This window comes from Chelonoidis abingdonii, chromosome 9 (genome assembly GCF_003597395.2).
Source record: "Chelonoidis abingdonii isolate Lonesome George chromosome 9, CheloAbing_2.0, whole genome shotgun sequence".
Classification (NCBI taxonomy): Eukaryota; Metazoa; Chordata; order Testudines; family Testudinidae; genus Chelonoidis; species Chelonoidis abingdonii.
In genome coordinates, this window is record NC_133777.1 from 46,585,800 (window position 1) to 46,603,931 (window position 18,132).

At 46.9% G+C, this 18,132-nt stretch overlaps 3 protein-coding genes across 3 annotated transcripts in view; 2 read left to right on the forward strand and 1 right to left on the reverse strand.

Annotated features, from left to right (window-relative positions):
- The first annotated feature begins 23 nt into the window (after nt 1-23).
- On the forward strand, nt 24-2,213 carry LOC116836306 (actin, cytoplasmic type 5). The gene is made up of 2 exons (XM_032799847.2): nt 24-228; nt 547-2,213. Exon 2 carries the CDS (start codon nt 558-560, stop codon nt 1,686-1,688), a length of 1,131 nt encoding a protein of 376 aa, XP_032655738.1. The 5' UTR covers nt 24-228; nt 547-557; the 3' UTR covers nt 1,689-2,213.
- An 8,083-nt stretch (nt 2,214-10,296) lies between these two features.
- On the reverse strand, nt 10,297-12,697 carry LOC116836264 (actin, cytoplasmic type 5). The gene is made up of 2 exons (XM_032799789.2): nt 12,584-12,697; nt 10,297-11,962 (listed from the first exon to the last, which is right to left on the reverse strand). Exon 2 carries the CDS (start codon nt 11,949-11,951, stop codon nt 10,821-10,823), a length of 1,131 nt encoding a protein of 376 aa, XP_032655680.1. The 5' UTR covers nt 11,952-11,962; nt 12,584-12,697; the 3' UTR covers nt 10,297-10,820.
- Nucleotides 12,698-12,788: 91 nt separating this feature from the next.
- Nucleotides 12,789-18,132, forward strand: part of ARID3B (AT-rich interaction domain 3B) — a 47,518-nt gene continuing 42,174 nt past the window's right edge. Inside the window, exons 1-2 of the mRNA XM_032799763.2 lie at nt 12,789-12,989; nt 16,374-17,008. Of these exons, the coding sequence (XP_032655654.1) occupies nt 16,454-17,008 (555 nt within the window). The 5' untranslated portion in view covers nt 12,789-12,989; nt 16,374-16,453. The remainder of the gene's footprint in view (nt 12,990-16,373; nt 17,009-18,132) is intronic.

The following is an 18,132-nucleotide window of genomic DNA, read 5'->3' on the forward strand; positions in this document are numbered from 1 at the left end:
GTTCAGCCTCCCTGCCGCAAGGCCTGCTGGGAACAAGACTGGTTCGGCCAGCGATGCTCTGATAGGTAGATGGAAGGCGGTAAGGGGCGGTTTATCATCGCGTTAACCAATGGGCTTGCGGGGCCGGAGGCGGGTTTCCATTTCCGGTGGGGATAAAGCGGCGCGCGTGGTGCCTGTGGAAGGAGACAGAGGCTGCAGCAGTTTCCGGACCTGACTGCGCTACTCTAGGTACCGGATGGTGGGGGAGGGTCTGCGCTCTGAGGGCGGGGCGGGGCGGGGCGTGCTGGCCGCTCTGCGCTGGGGTCTCGCTCGCACTGGTCTCCAGTCGGAGCCGCTGAGTCTGCAGGCCTGGTGAGGGGGCGGGCCGGGCCGGGCCTGGCTGTTCTGGGGGGGGGGAGCTTCCTAGACTGAGCCCTGCTGCACCCACATGCTGGTCCAGACAACAGCAGCGACCCCCTGCCGTCGGGCGAATGGGGGAGGTAGCCAACAGCATTTCCTTGAAAACTTCCATGCACCTAACAGGGTGTGTACTCGTCTCTCTTTCAGATTAACTCAAAATGGCTGATGAAGAAATTGCTGCCCTCGTTGTTGATAATGGCTCTGGGATGTGCAAAGCTGGCTTTGCTGGGGATGATGCCCCTCGAGCTGTGTTCCCTTCCATCGTGGGACGCCCCAGGCACCAGGGTGTCATGGTGGGTATGGGGCAGAAAGACAGCTATGTGGGTGATGAGGCCCAGAGCAAGAGAGGGATCCTCACCCTGAAGTATCCAATCGAGCATGGCATTGTCACCAATTGGGATGACATGGAGAAGATCTGGCACCATACCTTCTACAATGAGCTGCGGGTTGCCCCTGAGGAGCACCCAGTCCTGCTCACTGAAGCCCCCCTGAATCCCAAGGCCAACCGAGAGAAGATGACGCAGATCATGTTTGAGACCTTCAACACCCCAGCTATGTATGTGGCTATCCAGGCTGTGCTGTCCCTGTATGCCTCTGGGCGTACCACAGGTATTGTCATGGACTCTGGGGATGGGGTTACCCACACAGTGCCAATCTACGAGGGCTACGCCCTGCCCCATGCCATCCTGCGTCTGGACTTGGCTGGTCGTGATCTGACCGACTACCTCATGAAGATCCTGACGGAGAGAGGCTACAGCTTCACCACCACGGCCGAAAGGGAAATTGTGCGCGACATCAAGGAGAAGCTCTGCTACGTTGCCCTGGACTTCGAGCAGGAGATGGCCACGGCTGCTTCATCTTCCTCTCTGGAGAAGAGCTATGAGCTACCTGATGGCCAGGTGATCACTATTGGGAATGAAAGGTTCCGGTGCCCAGAGGCCATCTTTCAGCCCTCCTTCCTGGGGATGGAGTCCTGTGGCATTCACGAGACCACTTTCAACTCCATCATGAAGTGTGATGTAGATATCCGAAAGGACCTGTATGCTAACACGGTGCTGTCTGGTGGAAGCACTATGTATCCTGGCATCGCTGACAGAATGCAGAAGGAAATCACGGCCCTGGCACCCAGCACAATGAAAATCAAGATCATTGCCCCACCGGAGCGTAAATATTCCGTCTGGATTGGTGGCTCCATCCTGGCTTCTCTCTCCACCTTCCAGCAGATGTGGATCAGCAAGCAGGAATATGATGAGTCTGGCCCATCCATTGTCCATCGTAAATGCTTCTAAAGAGGGTCCCAGCAGGTGTGCTCAGCCTCTGCTGATGGGGTTACACACAGTATAATTGTCAGGGCAAATGTATTTACCAAATTGAATAGTTACTTGTGAACTTTGCCCTTGAGAAGCCTTTCGTGTTGGACCAATATTGTTTGATTTACTCACCTCCCCTTATGTTTAACTTGAGTATTCCTTTGATGTACTGTGTAGTAACTATACCCTGTGCATCTTAAGCTCTGTTACAGGTTGCACATGTGACCAAGGTTACAATTAACTATTAGTAGAGAGAGTGAGCGCTACTTGTTAGGCTTCAGTTTTCTTGTGGCTGACTATAACCCTTACTTTTTTTCCCCCTTTAGCTATAAATTCCCTGGGGCTGGAGACTAGACTAAAGGTGGTTGACTTTACAATGTAACTTTGATGTAGTGGCGTCTCAGAAGTAGACTTGTAACGAACCCTAAAGGTGATGATTGTATTTTCACTGACAGCTCCTTGTGTAAGGCAAACTAATAAACTTCTGTGGTGTAAAGTTTAAAACATGTTGTACAATTGGTTCAGGGTAACTGGGGTGATCAGCATGGAGAAGCTAATTATTCTTTCAAGTGTACTAATAGAAATGCCTGTTCCTTAGTAGTTTGCATAATTAAATTGCAAGGCTATACTGCAGCCTACCAGATTAATCTCATCACCTTAATGTGGTGATTGAGTGCCCAGAAAATGCAATGGAGACTTCTGAAACCTGCATAACATGTCTCACTTCTATTTTGGTACAGAGATTAGCTTGTGTTCACTAGGTAAGAAACTTTGACCTGCATTTACAGTGGGGTCCTGAAGAGCCCTCTCTTCTATTAGAAAAGCACGGTTACCTGTAGGTGTTGCTGGGTACCACTAACTTTGTTCAGTGAGGGGAAAATGGTGTGTAAAACATCTGGATTTGAAAAATGGGTGGGGGGAGGAATATAAGTGGACTTTCTGCTGTAGAAGAGGACAATTTCTGCCCCAGAGAGTTGACTGGAGAATTAGTGGAATTTCACCTAATGAATGAAGTTGGGGTGGGTTTTTAGGCTGCTTAAACACCTCTCTTTAATACTGTAAGAATTTGTTTAAGCGTTTTGGAAATTTGCTTTTTGGCTTAAAGGTCCATCATCCTGCTGCTTCAACTAAGATACAAGAACCCACAATAACATCCACTCAGATATCGAATGTGTCCTGTCTTACAGGCAGGAGACATCATTCCTGATGTTTAAAATTATCTTCTGAGCTGCCTTTGGACTGTGAGAACTTGAAGCATATGCTCAACTCTAGTTAAAACTGTCATACACTTCTAAGATCGGTCAGACTAAACCAAACACTATAACTATCTTAAACAGAACTGCCCTGTCCTGTCTTGAGTACTGTCTCCAAATGAATAAACACACTCCACCCTAGAGCCTTGTAGGAGGGACAGTTTTGTATTCAGCTGGACAGACTTTTTGCAGAAGTGGCCCTTAATTCAGATTTTGGTAGGCTTCTGTTTCACTTCACTTTGAAAACACAAGTGTGAAGCTAAACTAGTCTTAAGGATGAACTCAAGATGAAGTGGTGGTATCCTTTAAATAGGATACCTTCTTGATCTGGTCCTAACGGTTGGTGGTGAAACTTACCTACCTCTCTTCCTTTCCAAACAAAATCACTCCACAGGGTAAAACTACCATGCGTTATGATCGCTCATAAAATAGTAACTTTATATGCTGTTGTATATCCTTGATTTTTTTGCTTTTTCTGTGTGTGCCCTGGTTTGAATCATATTCCTTGAGGCTGCCAGCACCTGTGTACCTCATCCACATATTTCATTGCCTGCATGGATTCTGGATGGGAATGTCCAGCTAGCATAAGCAAAGGCAAGTAGCCTGGAAAGGGTCTCACATGGTATTGAACACCTGAGTGTGTTGGACTGGTGGTTGCTGGTTTATCCAACTTTAGTATAAAGTCCAAGTTGTACAATAACTTAGAGACATAGGAATATTTCTATCACTTTCAGATACCAATATGGCAAAGTTACTTTGCTGTGGCAACAAAGGACTTCCTGTGATCTAGGGCAGATTATATATGGGATAGCTCAGGGCTTTGAGCATTGGCCTGCTCAACCCAGGGTTGAGTTCAATCCTGAGGGAGCCATTTAGGGATCTGGGACAAAAAAAAAAAAAGTTGGGGATTGGTCCTACTTTGAGCAGGGGGTTGGACTAGATGATCTCCTGAAGTCCCTTCCAGCCCTGATATTCTATGATTCCCACCATTGTGGTGTACGGTATAAAAGACATGGGTGAGTATTGTGCTGATCTCTATCCAGGTTGCAGCCCATGTACCCTGTGCACACAGCTGGTATCCTGTATAATGAGGAACCCTGGGGGCTTATGACAAAATAGCTTTGAAATAATATGAACTGAGAAGTGTGGGGCTTTGACAGCGTGAGTGCACAGGACAATAGTGCCCAGCTGCTACATGGGCAATAAAGACAAAATATAGAAGAGGTGGGCTGTGAGGCCTTGAGAAGCAACACTGTTAATGCTATCCAAATTCTCAGGCACTTGGCAGTGTGCTTGCTTTCTCTCACCTGTCCTTATCCCATAGCTACTGCGATGGTGTGGTTTGTGTGCCTGTTACTTCTAACATGATTACCTCCGTCCTGATTCCCCATAATCTGGTCTTTAGCCTGTCCTGCCCCTTTGCCAAACTCCTGCTCCACACTACCATGCCTTGCATTCTGCTATCAGGTGTGAGGATTGCAGCCTCTCTGGTTCTGAGAACAGAAAAAGGAAATACTTCTTTCAGTCTCTCAAGGTGAACAGCTCTCTTTTTTGTGGGGGGAGGCGAGGAGGGGGTTACTCCTTTTGCTGATGGCTCTTACTCTGTTCTCAAGTGTAGCAAAGGAATAGTTTTTAGGCACTTGCTCTGGGGAGAACACTCTTAAATGCCATACACTTGACAGGCAACCAAGAGACTGCTTACAATTGTTCCAAGAAAATGATTGGGAGCATTAAACTATAAATCAAGTGGTGAGGTGGGGACTTGGAACCTGAGCCTAATGCAGTCTATGCGGGTTTCTTCATTGACTACAGCAGGCTTTGGATCAGGCCCTGAATGCAGCATCTTCTGAGGAATTACAGAGACTTGCTTTGCTGCAGGTTTGTAAAAGATGGTAGCCGGTAAGTCATCTTCCTGCTCTTCTGCTAATAAAATGTTCAAATGGAGACAGCACGAGTCCAACTTGCTTGCCAAGCTGTACAAAGTCATAGCTTACCTGCCGACCCAGAACTGAATCCACTAGCTTGGAGCCTTGCTCCCTATGTCCACTAGAGTCAAGGGGCCTTTGTGGGGGTGTTGGGATCCCTTGCAGGATCAGATCCAAATGTCAGACTGTGCAAACACAAGAGCTTGCGGTTCTGCAGTCCAGAAAGATACCTTGAGGAACCATCCATACAGTCGCTTTGGAAGCTTGATCAGCCTTGAAGCATAGAAGGGCCCACATTTTGTTTCAACCATCTTTTCAAATCATGGTGTCATCTAGGGAAGATGAGTTAATCCCACCTATGTTGTAAGATTGAACTATGTTTTACCTCTGGTGTCTGATGGCCATGTGGTAACTGAGCCCCCAAGGGGGTGAGAATGATAGTATAGATAAGCCCTTATTAACACTGTATAAGGCATAAATCTGCCCCTATCCTCCCATCACTAGTGGGAAACCAGGATCTGGCTACAGTGTGAAACTGACTGTGTTAATAACATCCCTTGGGCCAGCCTGTAGCAAAGACCCAGGTCCACAAAGGTATTTAGGCTCCTCTCACTGAAATCAATGGAAGTTAGAAGTGTAAATACCACTGAGGATGTGGACCAAACTTATAAGTAGGGTAGTTTTTCTTTTAAAAACAGCCGGGATGTCATGAAGAGGTACAGACTCACTGAGAGTGAGGAATGGGGAGGGCGGAGCCCTTTGTCTTCCTTATAATGCTATTGCTAGATGAGGGTGTTGGGGGAGGATACTCCTGAGGGCTTGAATTTAAGAGGCACTCATCTCTCATGGAGCAGGGATTGTGGATGGCTACCTGCAGAGGGTGGGTGCTGGGGGGGAAGTTCCTGTCATAGGCTCGAGCTGATGCAAGCTCCAGCTGTAGTGTGAGGATAGTACCTGCCATAGAGCAAGGGAGGGGACTAGCGAAGGTACCTGCCATGGGGCAGGGATGCAGTGGGGGACAGGATCAGACAGAGGAGGAGGAGGCCAGGTTAGAATGGCTGCAGTGCTCTGCTTCCAGCATCGTGAATGAGAATGAAACGGAATCTTTCCCAACCTCATTTGTTTCCTCATGTTTTGCTGACATCCAGCACAGGCCAGGAAGCAAGGCTGTTTTGCCCCTGTGCCAACAGCTTTGCTTCATTTGGCTTCTAGCCCAATGGTGCACGCAGCCCCTGCCAGCCTGAGAAGAGGGAGACTGGGGTTGGGTTCTGACCCATCTCCCGCAAGGCAGCATGAGTGGTCATAGTCCGAGGGTGGGAGGTACTGAGGAGTGGGTCAGGCAGGCAGGGCATTTTGGGGACCAGGAAGGACGGTGATCTTTGGAGATAGCTGGCTCATGACACCAGGCATAGTGCCCATCAGCCTGTGATCTGTCCTATGACAGCAGGGTTGCGTGGCACCATAGGGGAAACATTAGAGGTGTCCAGGACCCAAAACACCTCTGCTGGCCAGATGCCATTTTGGGCCTGTGATCATGGAGGTACTGGTACCCATGGAATGGGGGATGGATAGGGTGTCCAATGGAGAAGGACATGTGGGAGTCTCCAAGGAAGAAGTCACATGGGGACAGGTTGTATTTGGAAGGAGGGTCATGCTCAGCTGGGTGGTGAGTCTCTAGAAGTCTCTGTGATGTCTAGAAGTCTCCAGTAGGGGAAGTAAGACCCCAGCAGGGAGCATCAGAGGGGCGCATGGGGTTCCTCAGCATGGGAATGAGGGAAAGGGGAATGTTGTGTCAAATTAGAACCACAGAAATATCAGGCTGGAAGGGAGCTCAAGAAATCATCAAGTCCGTCCCCCAGTGCTGAGGCAGGACCAAGTGAACCTAGACCAGCCTGGACAGGTGTCTGTCCAACCTGTTTTTAAAAAACTCCAGCAATGGGAATTCCACGACCTCCCTTGGAAGTCTGTTCTGGAGCTTAAATACTCTTATAGTCAGAAAGTTTTTCCTAAATCCCCTTTGCTGCAGATTAAGCTAATTACTTCTTGTCCTATCTTCAGTGGACACAGAGAACAATTGATCCCAGTCCTCTTTGTAACAGCCCTTAACATATTTGAAGACTATTATCAGGTCCAACCTCAGTCTTCTAGTCTCAAGACTAAACATGCCCAGTTTTTCAACATTTCCTCATATGTCAGGTTTTCTAAAACTCTTTCTTTCATTTTTGTTGCTCTCCTCAGGGCTCTTTCCAATTTGTCCACATCGTTCCTAGAGTGCAGTGCCCAGAATTGGACACAATACTCCAGCTGAGGCCTTACCAGTGCGGGACAATTGCCCCATCTCTTATGTATGACACTCCTGTTCATAGACCCCAGAATGACATTAGTCTTTTTTGTTAGCTGCATTATATTGTTGACTCATATTCATTTTTGATCTCCAGATCCTTTTCAGCAGTACTACTGCCTAGCCTTGCTGCACCCTCCGCCGCCATAGTAACTTCATGTAGATCACATTTCCCTAGTTTGCTTATGAGCATGTCATGCAGGACTGTGTCCAAAGCCTTATTAAAAATCCAGATATAGTATAGTGTTATATTTGGATTAGACTGCAAGCTCTCTGACGCTAGGGACCATCTGTTTCTTCTGTCTGTATAGCACCCAGCACGTAGGATCCCAGTCCAAGCTAATGTTGCAATACAATATTTCTGTCCATGGTGTGCTTTTGTAGTCATCTTTCAGTGGTCTCTTTAGAATAGAAAAGACCCACAAGTAAGTTAAGTCTCTAAAAATACTGGCATTAAAATATGTCACTTCCTTAAATGCATATTTGCTTGTGTAAAAAGTTTGCCGCCCCCCCAGGTTTAGAAGTAATGAGTATTATTTATTGTAATTAAAACAGGTAACAGTTGAGTCCTACCTAAAAGGAAGAATTTCATCCCCTACCCTCATGTCTTTTAAAATGTGTTAATGAGAAACTGCTGGTAAGCCTGGTTTCAGATGTCAACTCTGCAAAACCTCCTAAAAAACTTATGAATGTATCTAACTTTTTTTAAACAAATGTGATGGGTATTTCCAATATTAATTAAAGTCACACAAGAGTAAGGTGCTGTCTGTAATCCTGGGTCTTCAGATATAGTAGAAACAAGTCCTAGAGGATGGAGAGCAATTACTCCTTAGCCCTAAGGGGTGGGGTCTAAGAAAAGCATGTTTTCAGAGCAACTGAAGACACTCCTCAGCCCTTTGGGATAAAAATCACCATTTTCAATGGGACTTTCTTGCCTTCATTCCCCAGTTCCAAAAAGTCCCAATATTTAGGAGAAGTGGTTTCCTCTAGCAGTGGAGTAGGTTAAGCACAGATTAGCTGGAACAAGTGCAGAGGCCATGGATGGGTGTGGGAATTTCTCCTCCAAGATTGCCATGTTTCCAAGTGGTCCACTTGCACCTTTCAAAGCTGGAGATGTAGGGCAACAAGTTCTTGATCCTCTCCCCTGTATCTCAGCAGCTAGGTGTAGCCTGAGAAGAAGGTTAGCAAGTCCAGACCTAGATGTCTGTATGGTCCCCATCCCTCCCCCTCAATTCTCAGGAGGGAGAGGGGATGCAGCTGGGGAAATATTCTGAGCCTACATCTCAGCAAAAGGAAATAGTGATGTAAGAAAGCATGACTTCCACAACTAAGCAGAGAACATTGCTTAGTACATTTCCTTGGGCCTCCCTCAGCTATAGTGCTCTGCTATATAGGAAGTCACTTGAGCCAGACCACCATAGTCCAAAGTGGCACTTTAGGTTGGGTTTCTACATTGGAGGAGGTTGACCCTAGCTGGAGTGGGGTCCTATCCAAGGCTCTAGTCCCTGAGAAAGAGGAAGAGCTAGATAAGAGAAGTGACTGACAAACCAAGAGGGCTAGAAATTCAGGTAGAACTGATTGTATCCATGGGGAAAGCCAACCCAAGAGGTGCACACATACACAAAAGGCAGAAAGCTGGGAATCTGTACTGCTGAAAGGAACTCGGGTGTTAAACTAGCAAGTAAATTGTGTATTAGCTTGCACTGTGTTGCAGTAACAAGAGGTCAGGTCATTTTGGGGCAGCCTGAAGCTGGGAAGTAATCAGTTGGTCTGCACTCAGATTTGATGTTTGAGGACTGTTTTCCCCCTACCTACCCACCCACAGAACAAGACCATTTTAAAAGAAAACTGCATGATTGAGGACTGGGGAGGTTCAAGAGTCAGTCTTGATCCCTCGTATAGAGGCAGCTGCTAGACTGTTTAGAAATTCTCACTTTTCTATGCTATTGTAGACTGAGAATTTGAAGGAAACAGCAAGTTTAGTATCTTCTCTTCTGCAATCTCAAGACAACTCCAAAAAAGGTCAAAGCGGTAGTTTTTAGAATCATAGTTAAGGTCTCATTTTATTATAGGTAAGGAAAAATTCTATACTTTCATTGCAAGTTACTCTTTGCAGGACAACTACTGTGACTTTGCATGGTTTTGCTGGTGTTAACCTTGTAGAAAGCCATCTTCAGCTAGACAACAATCGAGGCAGTAAAACACTCCACCCCAGTGCCATTCAGCTATAGCAGTGTTTCTCAAACTGGGGCCGCTACTTGTGTAGGGAAAGCCCCTGGTGGGCCAGGCTGGTTTGTCTACCTGCCCCATCATGGCTCCCACTGACCACAGTTTGCCACTGCAGGCCAATGGGAGCTGCTGGAAACAGCAGCAAGTACATCCCTCAGCCTGCACTGCTTCCAGCAGCTCCCATTGGCCTGGAGCAGTGAACTGCAGCCAGTGGGAGCCACAATCAGCCGAACCTGCAAACCCAGCAGGTAAACAAGCCAGCCCAGCCCACCAGGGGCTTTTCCTACACAAGCAGTAGCCCCAGTCTGAGAAACACTGAGCTACAGGGAATCTTAAAAGGAAAGTATTCCTTATACAACAGCAAAGTTCTACTCCTAAAAAATGTTAGGAAATGCATTATATTGCACTGGTTTTGCTTTTAGATATCTCCCTACTTGCAATACCATTAGAAATAGTGTTAGCTTCCTTTGTATCAAGATATCAGAACTTTTCTTTCCCCTTCTCCCTTACTTTGTCTTTCAAAGTCAGAACAATGCATAAAAGGAACCCCCCCTTCCCCCATCTACAAACTGAGTATGATGATGATAGCTCCAATACCACATTACCACGAATTCAATATTTAAAGATTTTGTGCTCTCCACTTTGGAGTGGCAGAGTACGTGTCCAGCACAAATGTTCCTAGTGAGGCATCAGCCTTCTGTATATAACCAATTTGGCATGCAAGAGTTAGAATTATGATTTAGCCAATATATGATGGTTTTATTAAAAAGTGAGATGACCAGGCTGAATAAGCCTGGAGGGCAGACCATGTGCAATTCCTGGCATACAATTATGACAACTTTTTAAACCACAGAAGTTTATTAGTTTGCCTTACACAAGGAGCTGTCAGTGACATTACAGTATCACCTTTAGGGTTAGTTACAAATCTATTTCTGAGATGCCATTACATCAAAGTTACATTGTAAAGTCAACCACCTTTAGTCTAGTCTAGTCTCCAGCCCCAGGGAATTTAAAGCTCGCAGAGTGGGAGAGTAAAGGGTCAATAGTCAGCCACAGGAAAACTAAAGCCTAACAGGTAGTGCTCTCTCTTCACTAATATAGTTAATTGTAACCTTGGTCACATGTGCAACCTGTAACAGAGCTTAAGATGCACAGGGTATAGTTACTACACAGTACATCAAAGGAATACTCAAGTTAAACATAAGGGGAGGTGAGTAAATCAAACAATATTGGTCCAACACGAAAGGCTTCTCAAGGGCAAAGTTCACAAGTATCTATTCAATTTGGTAAATACATTTGCCCTGACAATTATACTGTGTGTAACCCCATCAGCAGAGGCTGAGCACACCTGCTGGGACCCTCTTTAGAAGCATTTACGATGGACAATGGATGGGCCAGACTCATCATATTCCTGCTTGCTGATCCACATCTGCTGGAAGGTGGAGAGAGAAGCCAGGATGGAGCCACCAATCCAGACGGAATATTTACGCTCCGGTGGGGCAATGATCTTGATTTTCATTGTGCTGGGTGCCAGGGCCGTGATTTCCTTCTGCATTCTGTCAGCGATGCCAGGATACATAGTGCTTCCACCAGACAGCACCGTGTTAGCATACAGGTCCTTTCGGATATCTACATCACACTTCATGATGGAGTTGAAAGTGGTCTCGTGAATGCCACAGGACTCCATCCCCAGGAAGGAGGGCTGGAAGATGGCCTCTGGGCACCGGAACCTTTCATTCCCAATAGTGATCACCTGGCCATCAGGTAGCTCATAGCTCTTCTCCAGAGAGGAAGATGAAGCAGCCGTGGCCATCTCCTGCTCGAAGTCCAGGGCAACGTAGCAGAGCTTCTCCTTGATGTCGCGCACAATTTCCCTTTCGGCCGTGGTGGTGAAGCTGTAGCCTCTCTCCGTCAGGATCTTCATGAGGTAGTCGGTCAGATCACGACCAGCCAAGTCCAGACGCAGGATGGCATGGGGCAGGGCGTAGCCCTCGTAGATTGGCACTGTGTGGGTAACCCCATCCCCAGAGTCCATGACAATACCTGTGGTACGCCCAGAGGCATACAGGGACAGCACAGCCTGGATAGCCACATACATAGCTGGGGTGTTGAAGGTCTCAAACATGATCTGCGTCATCTTCTCTCGGTTGGCCTTGGGATTCAGGGGGGCTTCAGTGAGCAGGACTGGGTGCTCCTCAGGGGCAACCCGCAGCTCATTGTAGAAGGTATGGTGCCAGATCTTCTCCATGTCATCCCAATTGGTGACAATGCCATGCTCGATTGGATACTTCAGGGTGAGGATCCCTCTCTTGCTCTGGGCCTCATCACCCACATAGCTGTCTTTCTGCCCCATACCCACCATGACACCCTGGTGCCTGGGGCGTCCCACGATGGAAGGGAACACAGCTCGAGGGGCATCATCCCCAGCAAAGCCAGCTTTGCACATCCCAGAGCCATTATCAACAACGAGGGCAGCAATTTCTTCATCAGCCATTTTGAGTTAATCTGAGACAAAAACAGTGAGGGGACAGAGAACAAGGGTTTGTCAATATCTGGCTACCCTCCCCATAAGCCCTACTTAGATTACCACTGAGGCAAGACGACAAGGATCCAGGGTTAGAAACTAACATGACAGCCTGGGAGCAAGGCTGCAGGCCTGTATAGGGAAGGTGCATAATGATGTCTCATCTGAGGGAGATCCCATCCGCTCACATGACCCGGCTCTACTTCCAGCCAGGCACAGAGACAGGCATTCAGCCAGGTTAAGTGATTGTACACCACGCACTAGCAGCAGCCTAGAAAGGGGAGTTTAAGTCTGGCGCAGTCCTTGCACTCCAGACAACGGCTGTGCCGGGCGAGTCTGGGAATCCCGAGGCTCATTCCCAGCCCTCCTCCTTCTCCTCCACGAGTGGTACCAGGTTACGCCATAACCGAAGTGGTTTAAGCGTGTTCACATGAGAGGTTTAGCTGGGCTGATTACAGCTTCGTGTCGGGGGGCGGGGGTTGCCACGGAGGCGGCGGCGCGCCCTGCTTGCCACGCCCAGCCCATAGCACCGAGAAGGCTGGACACAGCCAGCCACCTCAACAGCGGAGATCCGCCGCACCCCTTACCCTCCACCCCGGTACCTGCAGCGGCTGCCCACACACGCTCCGGCACTGCCCAGTTCCTCCTTCCCAGCAATCACTACCGCCCGCGCCCAGTACCGCTTTATCACCACCGGAACCGGAAACCCGGCCCCCGCCCCGTGCGCCCATTGGCTACTGATGTTAACGGCCCGCCTACTCGCCCCAGTTCCGCTCCTTTGCCAAGTGCTTACCGCTAGCTGATTCCGCCTTCTGACAGCTTCTTCCGGTCAGCGTTCTCTCTGCGGGGGGAGGGGAGGTTAGTGGCGTAGCTTCCGCTATGCGCCCCGCCCCGCCCCCTCCCAGCCCCGTTTCCGGTCTTGCTAAGGGGGGTGAGGGAGGGGTGACGGTCAGAGTCGAGTGGCTGCGTGCGGGTCTGCAGCGACCCACTCCCCTCGCTCTTGAGGAGGTAATGGCCCGTCTACTCCCGCTGGGGGCAGGCTGTGGGGGCTGGGTGTGAGGTGGAGGTAGGGATGGGGATGGGCTGGGGGGGCTGGGTGAGGGGGTAAAGGGGTTTTTTGGGGGGGAGAGGGGGGGGGGGCCCCCCTTGACAGGGTATTTGGTGAAGGGCAAGCTGTGGGGGGATGGGTGCGAGGTAAGAGGTAGGGGTGGGTGGGGCTGGGTGTGAGGCCGGCGCCGGGCGGCTGAGGTGTGAGGGGTAGGGGGCAGCTGGGTATCAAGGCTAGAGGTACGCGGGTTTGGGGGGGTCTAGTAGGCAGGCTGCGCGGGCGGGCTTGTGGCTCGGGGTAGGCTTGCGGGGACTGGATGTGAAGACAGGCTGCGAGGGTGTTGTCGAAGGGCTAGTTATGAAGATTTTGGAGAAGCTGGTTTGGAGGAGAAAGGAGTTGGCTAGTTAGAGGTGGTTTGCAGAGGCTGGGAGGGAAAGGGGTGGTTATGGGGGGCTAAATGTCAGAGTTGGTGTTGTGGGGCAGGATACGTTACTGGTTATAGGGAGGCTGGGGGAACTAGTAGGGGGGCTCTGTGAGGAGGGGGTTATGAGTGTTGAGGAGGAGTGGGTTGGTTGGGGCAGGTTTTGGGGTTGGTTGGAATGACTGGCTCTGGGTTAGAGGGATTTATGTGGAGTTGCTTACTGGGGAGGGAGATTTGGTTTGGTTGAGGGACAGACTATGGGATTGATTGGCGTGACTATGGTGGGAGGAGTTGGTTGGGTGCCTGGTTATGGGTGAAAGTGGTTAGTTAGGGGGCTGGTTTAGGGAAATAGGTTACAGTGATCTGGTGTGAGAACTAGATATAGAGGGGATAATAAAAGCTTGAGGGAGCAGGAACATTCTATAGTGGAGCCTGCCTGAAAATACAGGGAGCATTCACGGTTTTGTTTACTACTTTCTAAAGCCTCTCATTTCTTTTCAGAGGAGCTTGAATTGTATACTTTTAAGCGTTTTTTCTGTTTCAAAATGTCCTTTTTATAGCCCCAGCCAAAGCTGCCAGAAGCACACAGTGTGGTTTAATTGCAGTAATTAGGTTTGATTAAAACAAAGAAGGAAGGTTTAAAAATTCAGATGGGAAGGCTTTTTGTTTAATTGCTCTTCCAGGATGGAAATCCACATGAGGTTGGGTTACTGCACAAGAACGTGAAAGTTAGATGTTAAAATTATTTTTAATTATCTAAAGTAGTAATAGCAATCCAGATGGAGAATTTTTTTAAAAATTGTATCCTGATCTTGTACTCTTTGTTGTAAGTATCTTTATTTACGTAAAACACTCAGAAATGTTGAATATCTTTTTACAATCACATTTACACTTAATCAGGGTGTGGTTACTATATCTTTGGTTCTGGAATCATAGAAGATTAGGGTTGGAAGAGACCTCAGGAGGTCATCTAATCCAATTCCCCTGGAGCCCTTGGGTTTCACATTCATGTCTAATCCAGTAGAAATGTATAAATCTTGGTATAACCTTTCATGCATTATTGTATCAGAGCTGTGTAAGACACATTGGAACCACATACCAGGGCTGTGTTTCTGCATCTGAGGTGTGTTTTCCTGAAGTTAATCACATACTAGTCACTTCTTATTGTGTTGCATGAAGCATGTATTAACAGTATTGTTACATCTGTTGTTGTAGTTAAGTATTGCTACATCTGAGATACGATAGTTGACATCCTAACATGCCTCAGGTGCAGCACTACACAATAAGGTATGTTATGGGAGTTTTATACACATGCCTTAGGCACAGTAATAAACAATATGGTTTGTGCTTAATGTTAGAATCCACATTCCACTTCATTATTATTGTACAAGGGAGATGTGTATGTATTATAACACCAAGGCCAGACCGTGTATTGTGCCTGAGGAGTGTCTGATGCCCTAATCGCATGCCAGATGATGTATGATTGTTACTGACATTCGAACTGTGTGTTGCTTCACTTTTAAGCTAAAGGATATATTAAAGTATGATAGTTAAGAATGCTGGTAGACCTGTCATTGGAATGATTTTATTGATGACAATAGTTGCTTAATACAAGAAATAATTTGCTGAGAAAAATGTCTCTGGTATTGTAACTTGCACAATTTAAAATCTATTGTATTATGTTTTTGGAAGATATTGTTGACTCTTTAAGGAGAACTAGGGACGTTTGAGGTCTTTTCTCTTATTTTGGAACTGTGTGGAAATTGCATCAATTAGTGTATTTGACTTACCTACAGAAATGTTTTCTTGCGATTAACCGTAGAGCATTAGCAAGCTGTCTTCCTTTTTAAGGACCTGGTGTTGGTTAGATTGCATACCACAGTGCTGGTTATGTGGGTGGAAGGAGGATTTCCTTAGTTTGTTTTCTGGCTGCCTTTCCTTTGTTTCTTGTACTTTATTGACTGTGTTCTGATTTACTGGTAAGTCTTGGAGGGCAGCTACTTAGCAGTTAGATCTACTTACATTTCTGATTTCTGTCGTAATGCCTGGAAATGCACATTCTCCTTTAGCCTTTGAAAAGTAGGAGCACAATTGTCCTCCCAGGATTTGCCTAGTATGTCTCAACTGTATACCTGGTTCTAGTCAGGTCTGTTAGTCTCTGTTCAAGAGGTGCCTAATACTGGAAGAGCAAGGGATGTTGTAGATCAAAATGGAGTGCTAACAAAGCCCGGTGCATCCTCTAATTAGAATAACAGAGAGTGTCCCAGCTTGGGATGTTAGGTGCATTGGCAGAGCTGTGTGTGGAGAAGGTGGGGTAAAGGTTTCCCAGTGACTAGCTATTTGGGGGTAGGATGATCTTTACTTTCATGACATTCAAATTACTCAGAAGAGTAACAATTGCTAAAAGAACCCTGTTTTTACTAAGATCTCGGGGAGCATGTGGAACTTCTTTAAAATCATGAGGGCATGAAATAACCTGCAAAGACAATAGTATTTAATACAGAATTATAAATACATTTACTTAAAGAGCATGCACTTAGTGCAATTATTATCATGTGCAATTCCTTCAGATAGTATATGGAGTAAGATTGAAATCTAAATTTAAAATCGAATGCTTTAAAGGTAATTAGTAAAACTTGCGGGAGAGGGGTCAGTGAAGAATATGCTCTTAGGGCAGGGGACAAACACTTCAGGTAAGCAGTTTGTAAAACTGAGGTTATGTTGTAGTGTGTTCAGTTTGAAAATACAATTAAATACACTGAAAATCAAGTGCAAGTTTGAGCCTGAAGCTGTGAAACTCTAGTTTTACCTTTTCACGGTCTCCTGGACTGGAAAGAGGACTGGCTTTGCAGCCTGCTTATCCTGTGACAGGGAAGAAGATGAAAGTGTGTTATATTCATACAAATATTTATCTATCTTTTAGGTTCTATTGATCTCTGAAGGTTGGGGCTTGAGCCCTGCTGGATAGAAAAGCTGTCTTTTTACAGCCATGCTAACTGCGGGATGAAGCTAGAAGCTGTTGTTGAGCAGCTGCAGAAGCAGCAACAGCAGCAAAGTCCTCTGCAGATGGATTCCAGAGAGAGACAGCAGAGGCAAATGAGAGAAGCCCAGCTGCTTTATACTCAGCAGCTGGCAGCACAGCAGGCTGTTCTAGCAGCCACATCTGGCAGGGCTTCGGGCAGCCAAGCACTTGGTCCTTTGGCCAAAGTTCCACCTGTAATTGGGGCCACCCGAGCTTTTGATCAGAGCAGTGTGACCTCAGAACCGGAAGAGGATGAAGAAGAGGATGAAGAGGAAGAAGGTTTGGAAGATGGAGATCTTGAGGAGGACACTGAAATGACTGGGAAAGATGCCTGTTCTACTTTGAAGTATTTTCATTCTCAAAAAGTTGCCCATCACAGCCAAAGAGTGGCTTCTACTTCGAATCCACTTCCAGCCCCAGGACTTCAGCGGGGACAGCAGGAAAAGGAGGAGCAGGGTAAAGACACTACTAAACAATCATATTCTGGTTCCTCATCTGGGCGGCAGACCTGGAGAATGGATGAGCAGCTCAAACAGGTCAGTTCTGACATCTCTTCTCTCTGAACAAAGGCTCTTTCTTTCAAAAGTGAATTTAGCACTTGTAAAAGGGGCTATATTTGACAGCTCTGGGGGTGCAGCTCTCTAACTGTACATGGAAGAGGTAAATTAAAGCCTCTTATCTACATGTGTCAAACCTGATCAACAAGGGTCACTGCTAGAGGTGAAAAAGGAGTTTGGTCTTTTTGGCTCATTCATTCTGTCTCCTTTCTGCTGAGACTGTCAGCATGGGGCTAGTTAGTACCAGTTGTTGTGATTAATTTTGATATAGGCACCTGTCTGCTAGTAACTGACTTAATTTATTTCACATTGACCATCTGTGAGCCCTCAGGTAGTAAAGGCTTCCAGTTGCTATGAAGTTGGCCAGAATCTGAACCTGAGTCCTTTTGGGGAGAAAGTTCATATCCCATTCCTGATCATCTGAGAAGCACAGCCATTTTGTATTTCATGAGTGGATGGAAAGTGATTGACTTGCTTATTGAATAGTTACAGCAGGATGTTAATATTGGGTTTGAATCAATAATTACCAGTGCTTGAAGCTATATGCCAGTACAGCTAAGGCCTCTTCACTTTACTGTGTGCTTCATCATAAATGGGCATTTCTTTAGTGTAGTGCTAGGGTGCTTTATAGAGTTAAGATTAGCTTGGTTAGGTTAGAAACAGCTCATTGGTGGGTTGAGATTGGTTCTGAGGTTTAGGTGTGGGGGTTGGATTAGCTGCTGTTTGACCCAAGCTTGCCCACACTATTGCTTGTAGAAGGGTTCCATTAGGTGCTGTTAAGGTGGGTTGAATTAACTCTGCTGTGGAAGTCTCTTTCTCTATAGACAGAGAGTTTCTCCCTTGGAAATCCTGTGAATAAGTGGGAAGATTGGCGCTCCTTAGTGATGGCCTGTGGTGAATCATAGACTTCTGAATGTTTGCTATGAGCGCTGACAGTTCAAAGCCTGTTCCCTAGATACTGTGGGTCAGAGACCAGAGGGCTTTGCTTTACACCATCATAGGTTTTTTCAGTGGGGAAAGATTCTTATTTGATCGGCATAACATGACACAGCTCATGGAATATCACCCAGTAACTCCTGCATCAAGCTCATGTCCTGATTCGC

What these genes read in the sequence shown, in the direction of transcription:
- LOC116836306 (XM_032799847.2), top strand. Translation starts at nt 558, where the DNA reads ATGGCTGATGAAGAAATTGCTGCCCTCGTTGTTGATAATGGCTCTGGG.
- LOC116836264 (XM_032799789.2), bottom strand. Translation starts at nt 11,951, where the DNA reads ATGGCTGATGAAGAAATTGCTGCCCTCGTTGTTGATAATGGCTCTGGG.